The sequence below is a fragment of the Paramisgurnus dabryanus genome, chromosome 13 (genome assembly GCF_030506205.2).
Source record: "Paramisgurnus dabryanus chromosome 13, PD_genome_1.1, whole genome shotgun sequence".
NCBI lineage: Eukaryota > Metazoa > Chordata > Actinopteri > Cypriniformes > Cobitidae > Paramisgurnus > Paramisgurnus dabryanus.
In genome coordinates, this window is record NC_133349.1 from 34,259,791 (window position 1) to 34,280,209 (window position 20,419).

General features: G+C 37.5%; 1 protein-coding gene across 1 annotated transcript in view; it reads right to left on the bottom strand.

Annotated features, from left to right (window-relative positions):
• Nucleotides 1-20,154, bottom strand: part of bckdhb (branched chain keto acid dehydrogenase E1 subunit beta) — a 70,482-nt gene extending 50,328 nt beyond the window's left edge. The window contains exons 1-6 of the mRNA XM_065246378.2: nt 19,927-20,154; nt 19,453-19,530; nt 18,359-18,427; nt 11,866-11,999; nt 10,309-10,464; nt 9,254-9,362 (exon numbers count right to left, since the gene is read on the bottom strand). Coding sequence (XP_065102450.1) covers nt 9,254-9,362; nt 10,309-10,464; nt 11,866-11,999; nt 18,359-18,427; nt 19,453-19,530; nt 19,927-20,122 — 742 coding nt within the window. The 5' untranslated portion in view covers nt 20,123-20,154. The remainder of the gene's footprint in view (nt 1-9,253; nt 9,363-10,308; nt 10,465-11,865; nt 12,000-18,358; nt 18,428-19,452; nt 19,531-19,926) is intronic.
• Between the last annotated feature and the right edge of the window lie 265 nt (nt 20,155-20,419).

Here is a 20,419-nt window from a genome sequence, read left to right on the forward strand (position 1 = left end):
GAATCTCCTGAACTCAAAACTGAATGTCAGAATAGGAAAGAAAGGTGATTTAAGCAATTTTGAGCGTAGCATGGTTGTGCCAGACGGGCCGGTCTGAGTATTTCACAATCTGCTCAGTTACTGGGATTTTCACGCACAACCATTTTTAGATATAATCTGTTATGTCTTTAGTGAATGTTTGGTTAATGGTTGGGGAAGATATCTGATGTGTAACATTATATTAGATCCTTGCATTATACAGTAGATCAGTGTTTGTCAACTCCAGTCCTCAGCCCCCCCCCCCTTCCCAGAACATTTTAGATGTCTTCATATATAAAACACCTGATTATATATGATTAACAACCTAGAAAATGTAAAAAAGATTAACACAGTAACTTAATTTTGGGAAACCATTCTCTGCAAGCATGTAAAAAATTAGGTCATTGAAATTTAGCTCTCCTTACGATGTCATAAGGAGATCTTATTATAATAATACCGCCCCCTTAATCTGCACTATCCAAACACAACACTGCCATTTAGTGCAGAGAGAAAGAGAAAAAAAAATAATTGACAGCACAATTGAGTTTGAATTGCATCAAGTCACCATCATTGTGCAGTGTTTGAATTTCATCCGATCATTTTCCTTTTACAGGACACACCCAAAAAGCCAAATTTTTGTTCACTCCTACAAAGTGTCACTTTTTAAGGTGCTCTAAGCGAATTCACGCGTTTTAGACCATAAAACATTTTTTGTTACATACAGCAAACATCTCCTCACTATCTGCTTGCCGCCTGTCCACTGATCAAACTGTAAAAAAACGCGATCTCTGTAGACAGCCCAGGCTTCGCAAACTCCAATTAAAACAAAGTGGCCAAACCTAGCACCACGAAACAAAACAAAGTGTTCCAATCAATAAACGACAAGAAGGATTTGGGGGTTGGGTGCGTTCATGAAAGCACAGAAGTGAGGGGGAGGAGCTAGCTATGCTCCGTTTGTTTGAAAACAGTTCAAACATCAACAAAAAGTCTCACAGATTCGCTTAGAGTGCCTTTAACATGCTATAATAAATTATCTACATGGTATTTTAAGCTAAAACTTAACATGTGGGGACATTTATTTTACATCTTAAAAAAATATTGTGAAGGGGCATGATGAGTGGAATCAGGGGAATGTTTAAGTTCAAATCGATGCGCAAAGTTTTGCTACAGTTTCCGGGTTGAACAACATGGCTGTGTCAGAACTGCAGTCTAATCGGCAGCAACAAGTTGGAAGGTTGTCTTTCATTCTGGACAGCAAGTGAAGTGACTGTAACATCAAGTATTTTACAGTATTAAACATCTATTTATAAAGATTTCATCAGGCTCTGGGAACATTTAAAAAAAACACAAAGAATGGCCCTCTCAGCTAATGTAGTTGCAACTCTTGCGTCATCAGAACAGGGTGTTCAACGCATCACTGTTTCTGTTTAATAAACGTTGTGCAACATTTTGATAGAGCCCTGGTGTTTCATGTAAGGAGACATCGAAAACACTCTGGGTGGAGGGCCCGAGGACTGGAGTTAAGAACCACTGCAGTAGATCTTAAAGCTGTCGGTCTCATTAGCCGTTTTCACACAGACATTACGGAAAATACACTGAAAATGCACCCAGGATTTGTCTGGGATCGTTAGAATTTTGTTTCATTCACACTGCCAATGATATGCCGGAATGTGGTAGATTCTTCTGCACAGTGTCTAAAGTGCTTATTATTTATTATTTCTCTCTCCAGAAACCACTTGATTTCCCAGAAGATTTACAGGACGTGTTTACGTTCATACAGAAGCTTGTCTGCCAATTTTACAAAAATGTTCTGGGACCAAAGTGCTGTGTGAACGCGGTTAATGTCCATCAAACAATAAAAAAGGTGAACATATAGTTTAGTATTGTTTTTGACTTGTCTGTCAAATCTATTAGTTTTACCAGTGATTTTAAGCTATGGATAAGCCAAGTTTGCTTTTGAATGCTCAAAAATCTTTCACTTTAATTTTGAACTTCACACAGGTCATTTTTGTCAGATTCCAACAAATCATACTTTGTTTTGAAGTTTTATTAATTGAGAATGTCAAAATATCAATAACTCATTTTTGACAATTTGCTCATTCTGACTTATTTTGCCAGAACTTTGTTTTTATAAAAGCGTGTTTGGAAAAAAATAAAATGAAATATAGCTGCAAGCAGCAATACCGGGGTCAAGCCAAAACCAGTAGATGGCGCAATGGCAAAATTGTGCATGCCACATCAGGTCATGATTGTGTTACATCTAGCTAGTTTTATGACTATACACTTTAGTTTAGTGAAGAAACAGTTGTATGACCATAGGGCTGGCTTGATATCAAAGGTTTTGTTCAATTATAAGGCCAACTAGTGGTGCAAGCATAGATTATTTTTGTGTGCTCATACATCAGCGTATCAAATCTGGTGTAAAAATCACATTTTGTTGCAGAGTTATAACCATTTATGTGTAAAAAAACCACCAAATTTAAAGGTAATTTTTATTTTTTGTGCAATTCTCAGCCATTTCTGATGGAAATTTTAATATAACGCCAATAGAACTTTTTGTTCAGAAGGAAATGTAATGTTCTTCCTATGGTGTTTTCGAGTAGATCGGAGTAACGCTCGCGAAGATATTCGCGCATGTTTTTTAAGCGCTATGTTGCTGCGCAGGGTGAACCGTAAGGCAAATTCTGGCATGTTTGGTATCGTTGGACTCTGCAACTATTCAGGACTCCAAGGAAACAAGTCCCACGAAAATACGTCGATCACAGCCAAAGTTATAAGTTTGTAAAACATTTGTCTTACCACTAGGTGGCGCTGCGACGAAACTGGGCATGCACTCTCAGTTCCTGACTGGCATCACAAGTACCAAGTGTCGTGTCAATAGGCTTAAGTTTGGCAAAGATAAAGCCTCAAATCCGGTTTTTAACGTTTTACGTAAAATTTGTTGACGCAGTTTACGAAAACAGATTGGCGAATCGACATGAATTTCATAACTTTTTGCCTAGAAGGTCTGTAGAGGCTACATACCGATTTTCGCGGCAATCGGGCAAAAACTCTAGGACGAGTTCGCAAAAGTAGGTTTTACGAATAATTCAAAATGGCGGAAAAATTTTGGACTTACGGATCAGAAGTTATAAGCAAAAACGTAAGTGCAAATTTGGACTGTTTGTGGCACTAGCGGGTTACAGATAGAGACTCCAAATTTTCTCTGAAAATTCTTTAGACTGTCCTCTATCAGTGTGCCAAATTTCATAACTTTCCTTTGTACGGTTCTATGGGCTGCCATAAACCGCAATGGCGGAGGAATAACAATAATAATAATAATTAGAATAAAAAGAAAAAAAAACTAACAGTTTCAATAGGGGTCTTCGCCCCTTCGGGCTTGACCCCTAAAAATATGGTTTATACGAACACACACACACAATGGGCTCTATTTTAACGATCTGAAACGCAAGTGCGAAGCGCAACGCGCAAGTGAGTTTGTGGGCGGATCTTGGGCGCTGTTGCTATTTTCCCGGCGTGAGAAATAACTCTTGCGCTGGGCGCAAATCAATAAGGGGTTGGTCTGAAGTAGGTTCATTATTCATAGGTGTGGTTTGGGCGTAACATCAAATAAACCAAATCAGAACGCTATCCAACATTCCCTTTAAACGCAAGGGCGCAAGTTCCATGGCGGGTTGCTATTATTATGACGGATTTACCAGGCGCACGCCAGGAGCGGTTCACAGCCGAGGAGACCGACGTCCTTGTACGGGGGAATCCCACGCTTGCCAGCATAAATCGGGCACGCCGTGTAACGGGACGGGGATCTGCCTCAGGACTTGACGCCAGCAGAGGACATCGCTGCGTCCACCCTCACCGCTGAAAGGGTTTGGGGGCTTTGAAATCGGACCCAAGAAACGCAAGCAAGGTCCAACCCCAAAGTACTCTTACAAATCAAGTTCATATACATTAAGGTTTCTTATGAAAACATTTTAACTATTATTTACATAAAATAAACGTAATACAGCCACACAACAAAGTTATGAAAATATTTTAATCGTTTTTTGCATGAGAATAAATAAAAACTATCACCACAATGCTCACCACTATGATTCCCCTTATCTCGTGTATTAATATTTTTAAGTGTAACAATTTATGATTTGCAAAAATAACTGTTGCATCTGTGTAGATTAGATAAGCAAAGTGTATGCGCGTTGTGCACGCTATACATTATGGTCAAGCATGCGCCCTTAAAATAGCATAATGAACCACGCGCAACGCGCCACTGACTTTAGACTAGTTTTTTTTGGTTAGTAGCGCAATTGTTTTTTGAAACTGCAAAATAGCATAAGAGATGGTTTGCGCCACAACACGCCTCCTTTTTGCGCTGAACCGCCCAGGGAGCGCAAGTTCATTCCCTAGTTTGCTGACGTGCATCTGTGGAGGGAAAAACCCCGCTGTGCGCCGGCGCAAAATACGAATGATACATGCGTCACTGACAAAGTCAATTGCGCTGGGTGCAAGATAGGGCCCAATCTGTGTAATACATAGAATAGCTTATACAGCAGATGATCAAGTCTTTAAGTGATTATTAGGGCATGGTGGTGATCGCCACAGAATGAAACACATTGTTAGTTATCTCGACATACAGCAGGTGTAGATAAATCTTTATCACAAGAACTACAAGCGTTAAACAAAGACTTGAACAGAAAGTTGAAAATGTGCAAAACCATAATAGCACGCATTTAAAGGGTTATTTAAAAACAACATATCTACAAATAACTCATATTTATTGGGTGACCTGAACATCTAATTAAATGTGATCTGAATGTGAATTAACAGTGTTAAATGTGAATGACAAGATGTAGACTTACTGTAGAAGACACCTGTGTCGTGTCTCTTTATGATTTATAAAACATCATCTTTATAACCTAAACAATTTTCAAGAAATAAAGACTCTGCGTCTTTGAAGTTTCTCCACAGGTTCAGCAGACCAAAAGAAACATGAAGTACAATGAATAACTGCACACTTTAGAGCCAATGAGAACATGGGAACATGAAAATTCACACTACCCTGAAATAATTTTATAAATCAAGATTTATACAAACCTGCTGAACCCTTTATTTCCATTGCGTAATAATAAAAAGCACAGCCCTAAAATTAAAACCAAGAATCCTAAAACAAGTTCCAGTACTATCAGGAAATGAAAATCATTCCACTAAAATCCTGAGAGACTCATAATTCAGCATTACAAGTGAACATAAAAACACAACAGATCTAAAGCAGCCCACTGTTCGTTTATCTTAAATCAACCAGTTCTTGGGATTTGAAGACTTTGCAATTTAGAGCATTCATGTATTTATTTTACCTTAAACAGTATGGGTGAGTGGAGTAAAAGCTGTGCCAAGTTTTACAAAGACACCCAAAAAAGTGAAGGGAAAGACTGTTAAGACAAACAGTTGTCCCCCCCCAAAAAATGGGGGTCTAGTAATCAGTCACGTTAGGCTTGTTGCAATAGTCGGTGTAACCGGTGATACATTGATTTTTTCTTGTAATTAAATCATGTAGTTTCTTTAGAGAGAGCAGACAATAAAAACTTCTTCCTCAATTCAGTACGAGCTGAACGCGCATCTCATTCTGGCATAATTATCAAGGACTTTGCTGCCGTAACATGGCTGCAGCAGGCGCAATGATATTACACAGTGCGCGAAAATAGTCCTTGGCTATTGAAAGTTACCAAGGGGACAATTTTAAGGCGCTGCAAATATCATTGGACTCCTGCAGCCATGTTACAGCAGCAAAGTCCTTGATTATTGAATGAGAGTATAGAAAATCACAAATTTTCATTTTCCGTTGGTCTTAGTACAGATCCGTCTTTCTTAAAAATATTGAAACTCTTTGGTTATTTTTGAGTGAGATGCTAATGGTCTAATCAAATTCAAAGGTTTGTGCTAGGCTATGCTAAAAGTGCTAGAGCCAGACCCGGAGAACCCATAATTCAAGTAGCATTTTATGGGGAAAGAACCAGCACAGCTTGGGAGTGGCGGCTCCATCAGAAGTAAATTTTAGTGGCATCTAGTGGTGAGGTTGTGAATTGCAACCAACGGCTCAGTTAACTGCTCACCCCTTGCTTTTAAAACGCACAGAGAAGCTACGGTAACCGCCACCAGACAAACAAGATGTCATCTTCGGAGACAGCTTCGTAAAAAAATTGTCCGTTAAGGGCTTCTGTAGAAACATGGCAGCACAAAAATGGGGACTTCCATGTAAGGGGACCCTCGGTATGTAGAAAAACATCTTATTTTAAGGTAACAAATACATAACGGTTCATTATGAAAGGTCTTTATAAACCCCTGATAATATAGTTTTGTATATTATTTTGCATTTATGTCAAGAGATCCTTTAAAAAATTACACACAGCACCTTTAATTCAAAAGTGAAAGTAAAATGCGCACAGCACACATGCGCATTTATAAGCCCCTCCCACCTTATTACTATTATTTTTTGTGTTATTTTTAGATACTTTTTGTTTGTCAATACCCTTGACTTGGATGAAGATCAAATCACATTTTACTCAGAAAACCATGAAATTCCAAAAGGTTCAGACACTTTTTCTTGCCACATTAAAACCGAGCATTAGGGGCACGTTTGTGAACATTCAGATGTTTTAAAGTAGCACTTACATTTGAAGTGATAAATATGTTTGAATAAAAGTGGGCGAAGCCTGATGCATAGACAGTTTCAGCAGGAACATCATAAACAAATGGCTTTCGTGGCCCAAACTTAACTTCCGGTAAACTTCCACATATAATAAACAACAATGTTTAAATCATAGCTAAAGCGTATCTAAACTACACTGAGCTAACATTACTGTGTAAAATGAATGTATACAAATGTTCAGTTTAGCCACTCAAAACTCAATAAAACCGAGCTAATGTTATTTTTTGTGTAGGCTATTTATTTTGTATATAATTTATGTATTCAGGGGTAGCTACAGATCTTGCCTGGTTGCCAAACTTCTCTCTGTTTTGTTCATTCTTTAATGAATAGTGTATTAAAGGAGTATTAAATATACTAGGTATACTTAAATATGGCTTTTTTGACAGCTCTCCCCAGGTGTACTTACCCTTGCAGCACAACAGGTAAGATAAATGTGTGAGGAGCTAAAGTATTGGACAAAACCAGTAAGAAATGCTGTTAGGGACCAACAGGATTTCCATAATTTAATGTTTGATGAAAAAATCTTCCAAACATGTCCAAATTAAAGTCTATGATAATAAAATGAACAATAAATCCACGCCACATTCTTCCCTACATGTGCAAGTGAATTGGAAAATCCTCAACCAAGGCACTTGATATTGAGCCATACTTTAGGAAAACATGTAGATGGAAGGGAAGAAGAAAAGAGAGAAATGAGAGACGGCTTGTCTTCTGTCACCAGCTGCAAAGAATCAAGCAACGTTTGAAGCATTCATGAAAACCAATTATTCCTTTGGCATATATATCTCACTGACATTATCCATATCTTACCTGCTTTCAGCAACCATACGGCAGAAATTATCATCCAACAGATAAATAACTATCACTGACTGATTCACTTTAAATTTAACTGACCGTGTACTATTACAAACAGAAGTAGACCATTTGTATTGATAAAACAAATGCAATACAGAAGGCAATGCATATTAAAGTGCACCCATTTCATTCCTAAAAAAATCAGTTAATTTGTGTATTTGGTATAATACATTGTGTTCGCATGGTATATGGTTAAAAAACACATTATTTTCCACATACTGTCCATTTTTGTAGCTCCAGATTCCCTGTCTTGCTGAAACGCATTGATTTTGTACAGAACTCTGATTTGAAAAGCTCTGTGTCCCTAGCCGGAAACGTGATGCTCCTTACCATGTTTGAAAGATTTGGTCACAATGCAATGCAAACAGGAGGTAATTGACAGGCTGTAAGGCTCAAGGCTTTTCACACATATAAATAGTATAGTATAACATTTGTAATTGATGAAACTTAACTCTTGACAATTTATTTGGCCTTTATTATACATGTATGATGGATGTGCAAAACAAGAAGATTCATGAATTTAACATGAAAATCGTTGTTGTTGCGGTTGGCTTGTCAGTAATAGGGGGTTGCGGTTACCACTAGGGCTGTGACGGTGGCAGTTTTTTACCACCACGATGGTAATGCACAAATTCACTGCAGTGGTGCGGTGGTTATAGATTGTGTGTATGTGTGTGTGTTGTGTGTGGGGGCGTGCATGCACGCATGTGCACGTGCACATTGATATGCATATAGTTCTTACACATAATCTTTACATATATTTTGAAATATAAAAATGTAAACAATGATCAGATATACAGTTCTTAACAAGCGTGCGTGTTTATAGGCGCCAAATTCTTTCTCCACTGGTGGGTGCTCGTCACAGCGTCAAGCAATGCTTAGGTTACTTAGCAACGAAAGACGCTCTGAAGCGCACACTCGCTCTGAAGAGGAGGAAAGAAGCATGGTCACGTTTTATGAATGGTTTAGACGCGACGTGAAGTAAATGTGAAGCAACTGTGCGTATGTGCTTGGCCATTTCGGTGGGTGCTCGAGCCAAACCTTGGAGCACCTAGGGGATCGGTGCATATCTGCGTGTTTATTGTAGCGCTTCCACTAATGAAACAACAAATGAGAAACCTTTTTGGGGTTATAATGTTTCCAGCCACTCTAAAAACGCATTCTGACGGTGAACTGGTAGCGCAGATTGATACTTTTCACAACTTTGAGTGACGTCCGTTTCTCAATCCGAAGGCTGTATTTTATATTGAAGGCTTAGTCGTTTACAGCAATAATCATACATTTTCATGACATCTAATCTCAAAATTTTATTATGTGACTTTGGCTGGGGTTTCACACGCAGGGGTCACGTATCTGGTGAATAAGATCTCTTTTCTTTATTGCTTAACATGTTTCTGGTTAATGTCTGCTTAATTTATTTTCCTATTTTTAAGGCCTCTAGGTTTGTGTTTTATATAGATATAAAGCAGATTATGTTTTTATTAGCACAGTCAGTATATTTTAGGTGAAAAGCCCCTTTGGGTAATCGGCCTGAGCATCTCAAAATGCTCCTATGACTAGTTTTCATTAAGTGCTTAACAATTCCTTGCATTTAAATGTATCATACGTTCTTATTGCTTATAATAAAGACAGAGTTTAACATTGAAGTGGTGGAACTGTAACTTATCTCTGACAACTAACCTGCTGCCCTGTACAAGATTTTGGGCTCAAAAAAGATGCAGGGGTTCTGATCAGCGATGCAGGACAGGAGGAGACCCTTGGCCTGGACTGGACCTCTTGGCACAACAATCTAAAACAGAAAATAATAATCATAATAAAATAAGAAAGTAAATAAATTCTTAAAAGTAATTGCCTAAATTAATTCATTTAAAGTATTAGTTCACCCAAAAATATCATCAGTTGCTCACTGTCATGTTGTTGCAATCCTGTATGAATTTATTCTATACACAAACAGAAATGCTACATTTGTAACTTTTTATTATACAGAAAATGATTTTCACAAATGTTATTGTTCACTGAAAACATTATTTTTTTCTGGTGAATTAAGCCCTTGTTGGTTGTGTTACTGAGGTAGTGTCAGATTCAAACATATGGCTCATCATCACTGATCACAAGGCTAAAAACACTCTTCTAGTAAGGGGCTAATTCAAAAAGCTGACCACAGTCATTTTGTACCGTGCTTGACTTTCTTTACATCTGTTTGTGTGTTATTATTTCATTTTTAATGCTGATCTATCATTTTGGTGTATATCCAGATTCAACCAGTACGGGTCCGGGTCTAATAGTTTCACCTGTGCCTCGGACACGGTCGGGAATAATATTAGTGGCATCGGGTCTCAGGTGATTTAAAATGAATGTGTTTTTGCATTTTTTCAAATAAAAAAAAGTTTATTTCCATTCATTTCTATTAATTCACATTTATCCCCGTTAATTCCCATGAAAATTAACTGTCCATTAACTGTCCATCTACACCTTACTGTGACAGCTGAGAACTACTACTATTTAGCATGTAAAAATATTAGCCTTAAGTTAAGATGATGAAAAGCAAATTACAAACTTTTTATAAAACAATTTTATTTTATTTTTAGACCGGGCCATGACCTATAACCTGTTTATAGTTTGACCTTTCGACTTCATAAGTGTCTGTAATAGATTTGTTCATAAAAGAATTGTAGTGGTTTTGTTTAGACTTTACTGTTATCTAAAATGTAATTTTTTAGTGTGAGACAGTTTACCTTTATTCCAGGACAGTGTGCGAAGAAGGCCTCTGGACTCTGGGAGTGATAAAGCGAGCCGTGACCCACGCAGCCCCAAGGAGCTCTGATGGTCAGGTTACCACAGTCAAACATGTTCCCCGAACGGTACCGATACTTGGCGGCTTCGTTTACAATCTTTAAAAGCATGAAAGTTTGAAAAAGAAAAATGCATTTACAACTGCATACAATAAAAACATCAATAACAGCTCACATCTGCGCACAAGAATAAACATGCTAATGCGGTTTAATGCGCCTAAAACTGCGCTCATAAAAGCTTTCAAGTTAAAAGGCGATTTTTAAACCAAACCGTGCGTGACAGCAGGACATTTTCTTACAAAGCTTGACAACATCTGCATAGAAGAAACAATGTAAAGTTGAGTTTTACGGTCTCAAACGGAGGGCGTTATTACACTATAACTATGAGAATTATTCGGAGCTCCCGGAAACATCAGCTTGACCCGGCTCTAACGTCCGTGCCTCCGCTGGGTCATTTTCTGGATGTACAGGGTGTGTAACTAAGATAATGACGTAGCACCGTGTATATAAAATATTCCTGTTAGTGCATCTGGTATTCGCTTGCCTAGACAATGGAAAGAAAACTCTTCATCCATCTTCAGGGAGGCAGGGATACACTGAGCACACCCTCACAGGTCTGCTAAAACTAGACACTTCCTCCCAACAGCGGCTTATACAAACACTCACAAAAAATAAACACTTTTACTCTGAGAGAGCTGAAAGCCATGAATGATGTCCTCACTCCTTTACTAAAAATCTCACAGGTGCAATTGCGCATTTAAGCATGACATGACTTATATTGAATACAAAGAGGAACTACTTTATTAACAGTTCTTAAAAGAGCTCAAAGGGGAAAAAAATCTGAATATTGCACCTTTTATTATATTATTGTGGAAACACTGTAATTTTTAGTATTTAAAACTCAAAACTACACTGTAGAAGAAGTTGATTCGACTTAATAAAAGTTACCTGGTTACCTTAAAATTTTGTTCATTACCATTATTCATTATCTTAAAGTTGAATAAATTATATAGTATAAATTATAAAGTATATGTCCAAGAATCTAAATATTTAAGTAAAAACAGTATCTGTGTAAACATTGCAATATGACTTATCATACAACTGCTGTAAATGGATACAAAAATAAAACTGGGCATCACACACCACACAGTTGTCCAGTCCTCCTGAGCAAAACAAACTCCAAAGCACAAAATATCCTGCCTTTGCTAAATACATGTGACAGAAAAACTGAGATATGTGGGATCATGCTGGTACTTTGATTTGATTCGTAGAGCATCATATACTACAACATTTTCTTCAAAGATGGTTTTAAATACTGTTAAAAACTGTTTTTGAACGTTCTCAAGTTTTTTGGTTTTATAATATCATAAAGCTTAAAACCCATACTGACAGGTCAATGACACTTACTCACGTTTTAAAGAATAAACTAAAAGTAAAAAAGTTGGGAAAAAAGTCTACAGTGATGTTTATAACAATACAAACCCTTTAAAATGAGCTCACCTGATCAAACGCTGGGAAAATGTAGTCAGCAAACTGTATCTCTGCAACAGCGGTGGCACCTGCTGCAGCTACACCGATGCCAAATCCCACAATGCCCTGCTCACACAGCGGCGTGTTGAACACACGATCTTTACCTGTCGAGTACAGAGTAAATGTCAGCTAATTCTGACCTTATATGAAAACTTAAATATCATGAGACTGCTTTGACAACTTAAAGAAAGACTTTACATTATGAAGCAGATGCAAATAATTCTGTCATATTCTGAAAAACATGCATGCTGATCAAAACAAGCTTGAACAAATTCAAGTATTTCAAACCATAAACTCTGCACGGTGTTTTTTCTATAACTGAATTATGTTGTAAATCAAACCAGGACTAACATACTGAAACCCCCGATAAAACAGCCTGTTTTCCTCTCCACCGTTAAATCCGGTACGAACCACATAAATGAGATGCTATATTTGGAGCGGAAAGCTTTTATAGCTATATATATATAGCTGAACAAGAACAATCCAGTGAATAATCATTTTTAACTAAAGACCAAAAGCTATGTATGTGTCCCATACTTTCAATAACATGAATAGAAACATGAATGTGGTTTAGGTCTTTTAAGGTGGCAGCCTCAGAAGTTCACGAAGAGAACAGAAATGAGACAGTCTAACCTTCGGAGGACCCATTATTTGCATCACCTACTGCACGCGCCCACCGCACCTGTCAGCAGGACACGTTTCTGATTTATTAAAATAAATATGGAATCAGAAATATATTAATTTATTTTAGAAAATATGACACGTTGATGTAGATTAAACTATTCAACAGTATATCAAATTAATCTGTTAAGCGTCACCGTCCCGTATACGGGACACCTAACTTTACGTCAATATTGTTCAGGTAAATGTTAATCTATCACTACAAACTATATATTGTTGGAAAGGTCTAAGCCTCTAGAATAGACATTTTAACAGTGTTTTATAAAATAAATTATGTAGGGAGAGTAATTGATTCATTTATGAAGAGAGTGCGCCTCAAAACATTTTTATCCTGCTAAATGTCACTGTTTCGCCAGCGGGGCGCCTACGTTTACTTCAGTGTTTTCCATGTGAATTCTTATCCAATCCTGACAAACTATATATCATTTGAAAGCTCTAAGGGTGTAGTTTCGATTTATCATCAGACTTTTGGGAAAGAAATGACATAGTGAGAGCTATTTTCTAAAATGCCACAGGTCCAAAGGTGGGCCCATGTTGTTATTATATATTGGTAACACGAATACCCTATCTAAACCTAAAATTTCTTGACAAACTATATATCATTGGAAAGCTCTGAGAGTGTAGTTTTCATATTTTATCACCATTTTGGAGAAATTATGAGAGAGTAGGAGTCAGTTTCTAAAATGTCATCGGGCCACAGGTGAACCCAGTTTGTTTTTACATATGTATAGCAATAATACCCTATTCCATACCTAAACAATTTTGACAAACTATATATCATTGGAAAGCTCTAAGAGTGTAGTTATCATATATCTTCACCATTTTGAGAAAAAAATGATGTAGTGAGAGTCAGTTTCAAAAAGGTCATGGCCCCACATGTAGGCCCAATATGTTTTTACATTTTTCTAAAACTAAACCCCCCACCCTAAACCCCCAAAATCTTGATAAACTATATATCACTGGAAAGCTCTCAGAATGTAGTTTTCATATGTCAAAGTCATCTGATGATAGAAATAATTTAGTGACAGTTTTTTGTTACATGCCACCCCCCCCCATAGGCATGCATATTAATTTTCTATATTCATAACACTATATACTAGTATAAATATACAAAAATTTTGACAAACTATATATCATTGGAAAGCTCTTAGAATGTAGTTTTCATATTTCAAAATGTTTTAGCAGTAATAATAATGGAGTGACAGCAATTGATTCATTTATGACAAGAGTATGCAGCAAACCGTTGACACCTACTGGCCGTTGTTGGTAAAACCACTAAAACTGTGATACAAACCTCATTTTTTGTGATTTTAACTTGAAATTTGGATCACAACTGCTTGAGACATATGGCTTCATGTTTACATTATTACTTTTTTGAAAAATTTACCTTTTTATAATTTTTTGAATAAAATTAATATTTTATTGGATTATTTGTATTTATTAAAATAAATTTAAACTGCTATAACAATTTTTCTGTTAAATATTTTCACCTGCTTACACTTCAGTCGAAAACCTTGAATTGTCTTCTTTAAAACAAGATAAAGATTAGGCTTCTAGACCAAAAAATGCCAGAGTTATATTCATTTGAACATGCACTTCAATTTTTCACCCCCCCACTCTAAAGGATAGGACGACGCTTAAGAGGTTTCAACCTTAGAAATATACGCAACATAAAAAAAATAATATTAAAGGTGCAGTGTGTACATTTTAGAATTTAGGAATATAATATAGATAACTATGTTTTCAGTGGTGTATAAAGACCTTACAAAATCAACTGTATTGTTTTTATTACCATTATGCCCCATCATGTTTTTACAGAGAGCGGGTTTGTCACTACGTTGTCTCAGACAATTACACGTTGGTCCTGTAACGGCTACGGTAGCTTCTCAATGTGCTTCGAAATGGAGGGATGCAATTCGCAACCTCACCACAAGATTCCCTAAAATCTACACACTGCACCTTTAATACAAAACAGTGATAAGAATTTTTTTCTGATGAATTCACACTTTTATTTAATAAAGGTTTTAATTGTTTATTTTAGAATATCCAGCCATTATATGCAGCAGTTGGAGGCACACAATGGATCTTGGGATAGCCTCGGCTGTTAAGGATCCATTCGTTCTATCCTTAATGCTGCGTTTACCCCAGCCGCGGTAGAGGCGGCAAGCGCGAGTGATTTCAATGTTAAGTCAATGTGACAATGTGTTGACGCGCGTCTGGAGGTCCCACGGCGCAGATAAGGCGTTTAGAGCGGCGCGTCTAGTTCGCGCGAATTGAGCGTATGGTGTTTTTTGTGCATTTTGCATTTGACGTGAATTTGCGACTGATGCCCGAGTTGAAAATTTTGAACTTTGGTGGATTTTCGCGCCCCGTTAACCAATCAGGAGCCTGCTTGCTGCTGTGGCGGCAGCCCCGCCCAGAGTCACTCATTCAACATGAAGGCTTGATATTGTCCGTGAGCAGTCACCCGGAGCTATACGACACAAGTTCTTATTTCTATAGAGACAGCAATAATAAGGACCTCGCTTGGAAGAGTGTCAGTGAGGACATTGGGCAACCTGGTAAGTTGTAAATACACATTTCACTTTTGAGTCACGTGACGTTTATCGACCTGCGCCGTTTAGTTTCCCCCTATAGTAAGGTGACTAAATACAAACCGGGAACTCTCTCGATAAATGTACAATCAACATCAGCCATCCTGCATGTTACTTGCCCCTCCCACAAGAAGCGGATTTTGCCTCTGACGCGCGTCAAATGCTTGCTTTTTTCCGGCGTCTACTTGGCTCTACACGCACGAATGCATTCAAACTGTTCAAGCGGCAAACTAGGCATGGTAGACGCGATTTTGACGGCTGAAACGCGGTTGGTGTAAACGCAGCATAACAGCACGGAGAAATGAGGACGCATTTTGAGGCTTCATTCTAAGCATCCTTTGAATTGGGACAGCCTTACTAGCCTCAAGTCGCGCTGCTGTGACGCAATCGGTCTTAAAATACATCCTTAGAAGGTCGCAGCCTTTGAATTGGGACACAGCTTAAATGTAAGCTAACATGATTTCATTAAACATTTATGAGGCTAGCTATTAAGAAGCTAGCTCGAGCTTCTACATTCTGCTTAATATATCCAGGCTTATTCAGAGTAAGTATCAGGATACTTTCAGGAAAATGTCTATTACCTTGCATTCATGTCTGCTTAAGACCAAACTAAATGTTTATTTATGTTTGTGTATGATATAGTTTATATACATGTCCGACTAATTCCCATAAATTCCTGTTAAGTTTCCAATTTGGAATATTTCCAAAATTCACCAGATTAAATTCCCATGAAAGTTTCCAGAAATTTACCGGAGACTTTCCACCCCTTTGTAACGCTAATGTTATTTTAAGTGATCAAGAATAGTTACAAGTAAACATTTGAATGTTACTTTTGATATAAACCATCCAAAAAAAGAGACATGACTCTAATAACAGAGTTATTTCAACCTTTATAATATGGCAGTGTTGGCATATGATTCAGCGGGCAATGCGGCATCTATGTATATCTATGATCCCAGACTGCATGGCCACTTCATAAGATACCACTTCACTGAGGATTTTGGGTATGATTTGCTATTTACCCACTTTAAAGACAACATCCTTCCTAAGAAGAAAATGAATGATCAGATCTTTTAATGGCTCTCCCAGATTGCATGCACACTTCACATGAACACATATGATGTTACGTTGTGAAGTAATATGGGGTCATGTCGATCAAACATAAGTTATGATAAGGAGGGTTCTACTTTAATTTTAAACACAACCAATCCCTTATCCTACCCCTTCAATACCAAATCTGGCAATTCTGCTATAAGACATGGACCTTTATCCTATACATCCACAAAAGTATTTGTTCAATAAGAAGAGAAGTGTTGAATGAGTGAGGTGTGTTATACTCTATATAGGCTGGTGATGGGTGTTTGACAGATAATACAGTGTTTATCGTCTGCTGTCTGTAATCTCTTTCACAGAAAGTAATTTAAAGCAGATTGCAGAGAGCAGACACATTCAGGTGAACAGCAGCGGCATTACGTTACACCTGCGTCACTCATCGGGCCAGCCGTTCACATGCTTCATCTATGCATCGACCCCTGAGTGTTATATCAGCAGAGGTCTGAGATGTTCTCAAATGAGTGCGACATAAAAAAGCCTTGTTCCCTTTAACAAATAATACTCCCCACGCCCTCCGAAAGGTCAAAACCTGTGACGTCAATGCCAAACAAAAGGCAGAAAAACATTGAGAATGTGTTGATTTCAAAGCATCACCGAGTGTCTCTATATATAGCATTTCTAAGAGGAAAACAGCAGATGGGTTTTATCATTACCATAATGTCTGTTTTCCTGCTTTAAAACTGAATATGTTGCTTTGCGGTGGAATAATTGAACTATATATGGCTCGCAGAGGGTGTCTCGTTCAATCCTAATCTCCTTCATTTATTCTTGCATAATTGATCGAGTTCACAGAAATGAATGAAGACGTCAAACGCTGAGGACGTCATTTCCACTTGTGCTTTTCTTCGTGGAAAGCGCATTTTACATTCGATTCAAAGCACGGGCCAATACATAAACATGACAAATGTTATGATAAAAACCTAAATTAAAAGAGCAGAGATCAACTGCAATAAAGAAAACATTTTTTATAATATAATTAACCAAAGCCTTTTTTTGTAACCTAAATGATCTCTGTATATTAAAACAGGGAAATTACTGCTTTTTTATTTTAAAAATCATCAAGATATTCCGTAAAGATCATGTTCCATGAAGGTCGATTTCCTATCATTTAAAATAATTTAAAACTGTATTTATCATTAGTATACGTGTTGCTAAGGACTTCATTTGGACTTTTGATTCTTTTTTGCACCTTTAGATTCCAGACTTTCAAATAGTTGTATCTCAGCCAAATAAGGTCCTATCCTAACAAACCAGATTGTGTGTAAAAAAAAATTGACCTTTATGACAATTGCTGTGAATAAACTGGACAATTCTTATATTGTTGAACTGCAAATCATTTGAAAAGTTTGAGATTTTCTGTAGGTCCAGCGCCCTCTATCAACAGAAGATGATGAAACACAGCATGCTACTAAAGGCTGTCCTGGTATCAATGTATAAAAAGATTTCACGTGTTTAGGCATTGCACTCAGAAGATCCAGCCCAATCTGTCACCTACCCAAAATCATACTGGCTCATATCTGCTGAACGACTTGACTTAAAACGTTTTTTGTTAGCACTGACTTTAGATGAAATATGCCACATTTCATGCGAATCAAACAAATGGTCATGCATACTTTCACTAAATAGCATATAAGGGGTGGTAAGGATGTATACTTTTATAACTGCTAAAGCACTGGTTTAGAAGCACAAAGTTTGGAACACAAATACTGAGAAAATGTAGACATTGAATGCACTTTGGATAAAAGCATGTGCCAAATGCATAAATGTGAACCCAAATCTTATTGTGATTCACTCATTTAAACATAAAACCATTCTACATAATGTAAAGAACATCGTGGGAAAATATAACTTTGATATATCTTTAATATTGAATAAAATCATGTCAAAGATTGAAATCAGTGTGAACTTTGATGCTGCTCATCTCATCATTAAATAAATGTGAATGTGTTCAGTCAGAAACTGAACTTGTGTTACTGCTGCCATCTTGTGTCAGAACATGATTTCATTAATGCAAACAGTTCAAATGTTTCACCTCAAGTGACTCGCAGTATAAGCAGATTTGATGGTATACTCACCATATTTATCTCTCAGACCAACGGTGCATCGGAAAACACCACCGAAAGCGACATCCTCCCCAAATATGACTAAGAGAAAGAAAATGTCTATTACATCAGTTCAAACAGTTATTGTCAGTTATATACAAGCAAACACATTATTTTAACTTTTTTAAAGTAACATTTCAGGAGTACAAAATCTAAATCTACAAAGTTCACACATTGCTTGCCTCCTTGAATCAGTTCACAAAGTCAATGAAGAACACGGTTTCATAAACAACATCATCATGAAGTGTTACAGAAGCAAAGCATGCGACTAGCATGCAGTACTGCAACTCTTTAAAAACTTTGTGTGAGGAACTGATCATAATGTATGTAGTTACTTTATGAAATTTAACAACATGGCACATGTATCAACACCAGGTTTAATGTCAATTGTGCCAAACATCAATGAACTTTATTTGCAAACTAAATGTGGGCATTATGTGCATATTTAAAGGACACCTATTATGCCAAACACTCCTTTGCAAGGTGTTCGGACATAAATGTGTGTTAGCAGTGTGTGAACACAACCACCATGCGATGAACAAAATCCACCCTCTCCTTCTTTTTTAATTCTAATTAAACAAAGCAGTCTTATTAGACATACTGTTTTGATTCTCTTATCAATGTGAGATCACACTGATATAGCCCCACCCACTGCCACTGACTGACAGTCCTGCATAAAATTCAGTCATATAAGTTAGAAACAATAACGTTTGTGTTGTAAGCCCATAAGGATTGTAAATAAAAAAATAATTTTGAGAAATGTTTGTAACCACACTGATCATGAACCTCATTTACTTCCATAATAGGAAAAAAGAATACTATGGAAGTTAATGGGGCTCACGAACTGTTTGTTTACAAAATATCTTCCTTCGTGTTCATCAGAACAAAGACATTAATACAGGTTTGTAACAACATGAGAGTGAGAAAATGATGACAGAATTATTATTTATGTGTGAACTATCCTTATGGACTTGCTGCAAAAATATTGGCTTACGACACTGAATCCTGAACTCTAAATAACCTAAACATTTCAATTCAAGACAACAGATAAAACATCACAATAATACCTGCGGTGGGATCACTTGAAAGAGTGTTGTCCAGGGCACTGGTTATAGACTGAAATAAATTCATCTTCTGTGTAGCCCCTGTAAATCAGTGAGACATTGTGACACTGTCATAAGTTTTATGTAGTTTGGATACATGGACACCACACTCATGACATGTTCATAACCATATCAAGTACAATCAGTTTAGTTTCAATAACAAGTTTTGATGAAACTAGAAACAAAACCGAAGCGCTGTCTGTTTTTCTCCAAACATCATCACATGCAGGATCTGTGAGTCTTTCTATTGGTTCAGCTTTAGGAGGAGAGATGCTGTTTACATCGCTGCATGGTGTTTATATATTTTAAATTCACTTGAGAGTTTGCCCACACAATTCATATGTGTCCAGTCTTATGCATTATTTAAATCGTAAATGTAATGACATTAATATCCCACAATGTGTCGAGCCGGTGTGAAATATAAACAAGGGCATTTACCATACTGAGAGGGGACAGGGTCAGGGTGATAGGTGAAGTGCGCTGCATGTCTTCTCTGTATTGTCGGCCTGGTTGTGCAGTCCGGGGACAGTCTGAGTAAAGTTATCCCCAAACTGCCGTGCACGCTGCCGGGTAAGCCGCTAAAAGAGGACTTAACTCCTGAACTTCTCAACAGAAGCCGCGCAGCCGCCGCCATTGCGTTCAGAGGCAAACAGGAAGAACGCTGCGACGTCACCACGCTAACGCAGAAGCACTGCTCTGATTGGCTAAACGCATGGGAGGGTTGCAGGCCGTGCTCAAACACCGCGCCAAGCGTACTTTAAATTTAAAAAATAGACGAAGAGGTAGGAGGGAGGCGCACTGAATTTTGAAACACAACCATCATGTTAGGTGAAGTTTGGCCTGTCTTTTAGGAAATCACTATGTCTAATCATGTCTTTGATTTACAATCTATCTATATCAGTGGTTCTTAACGTTATTCCTCGAGGCCCAC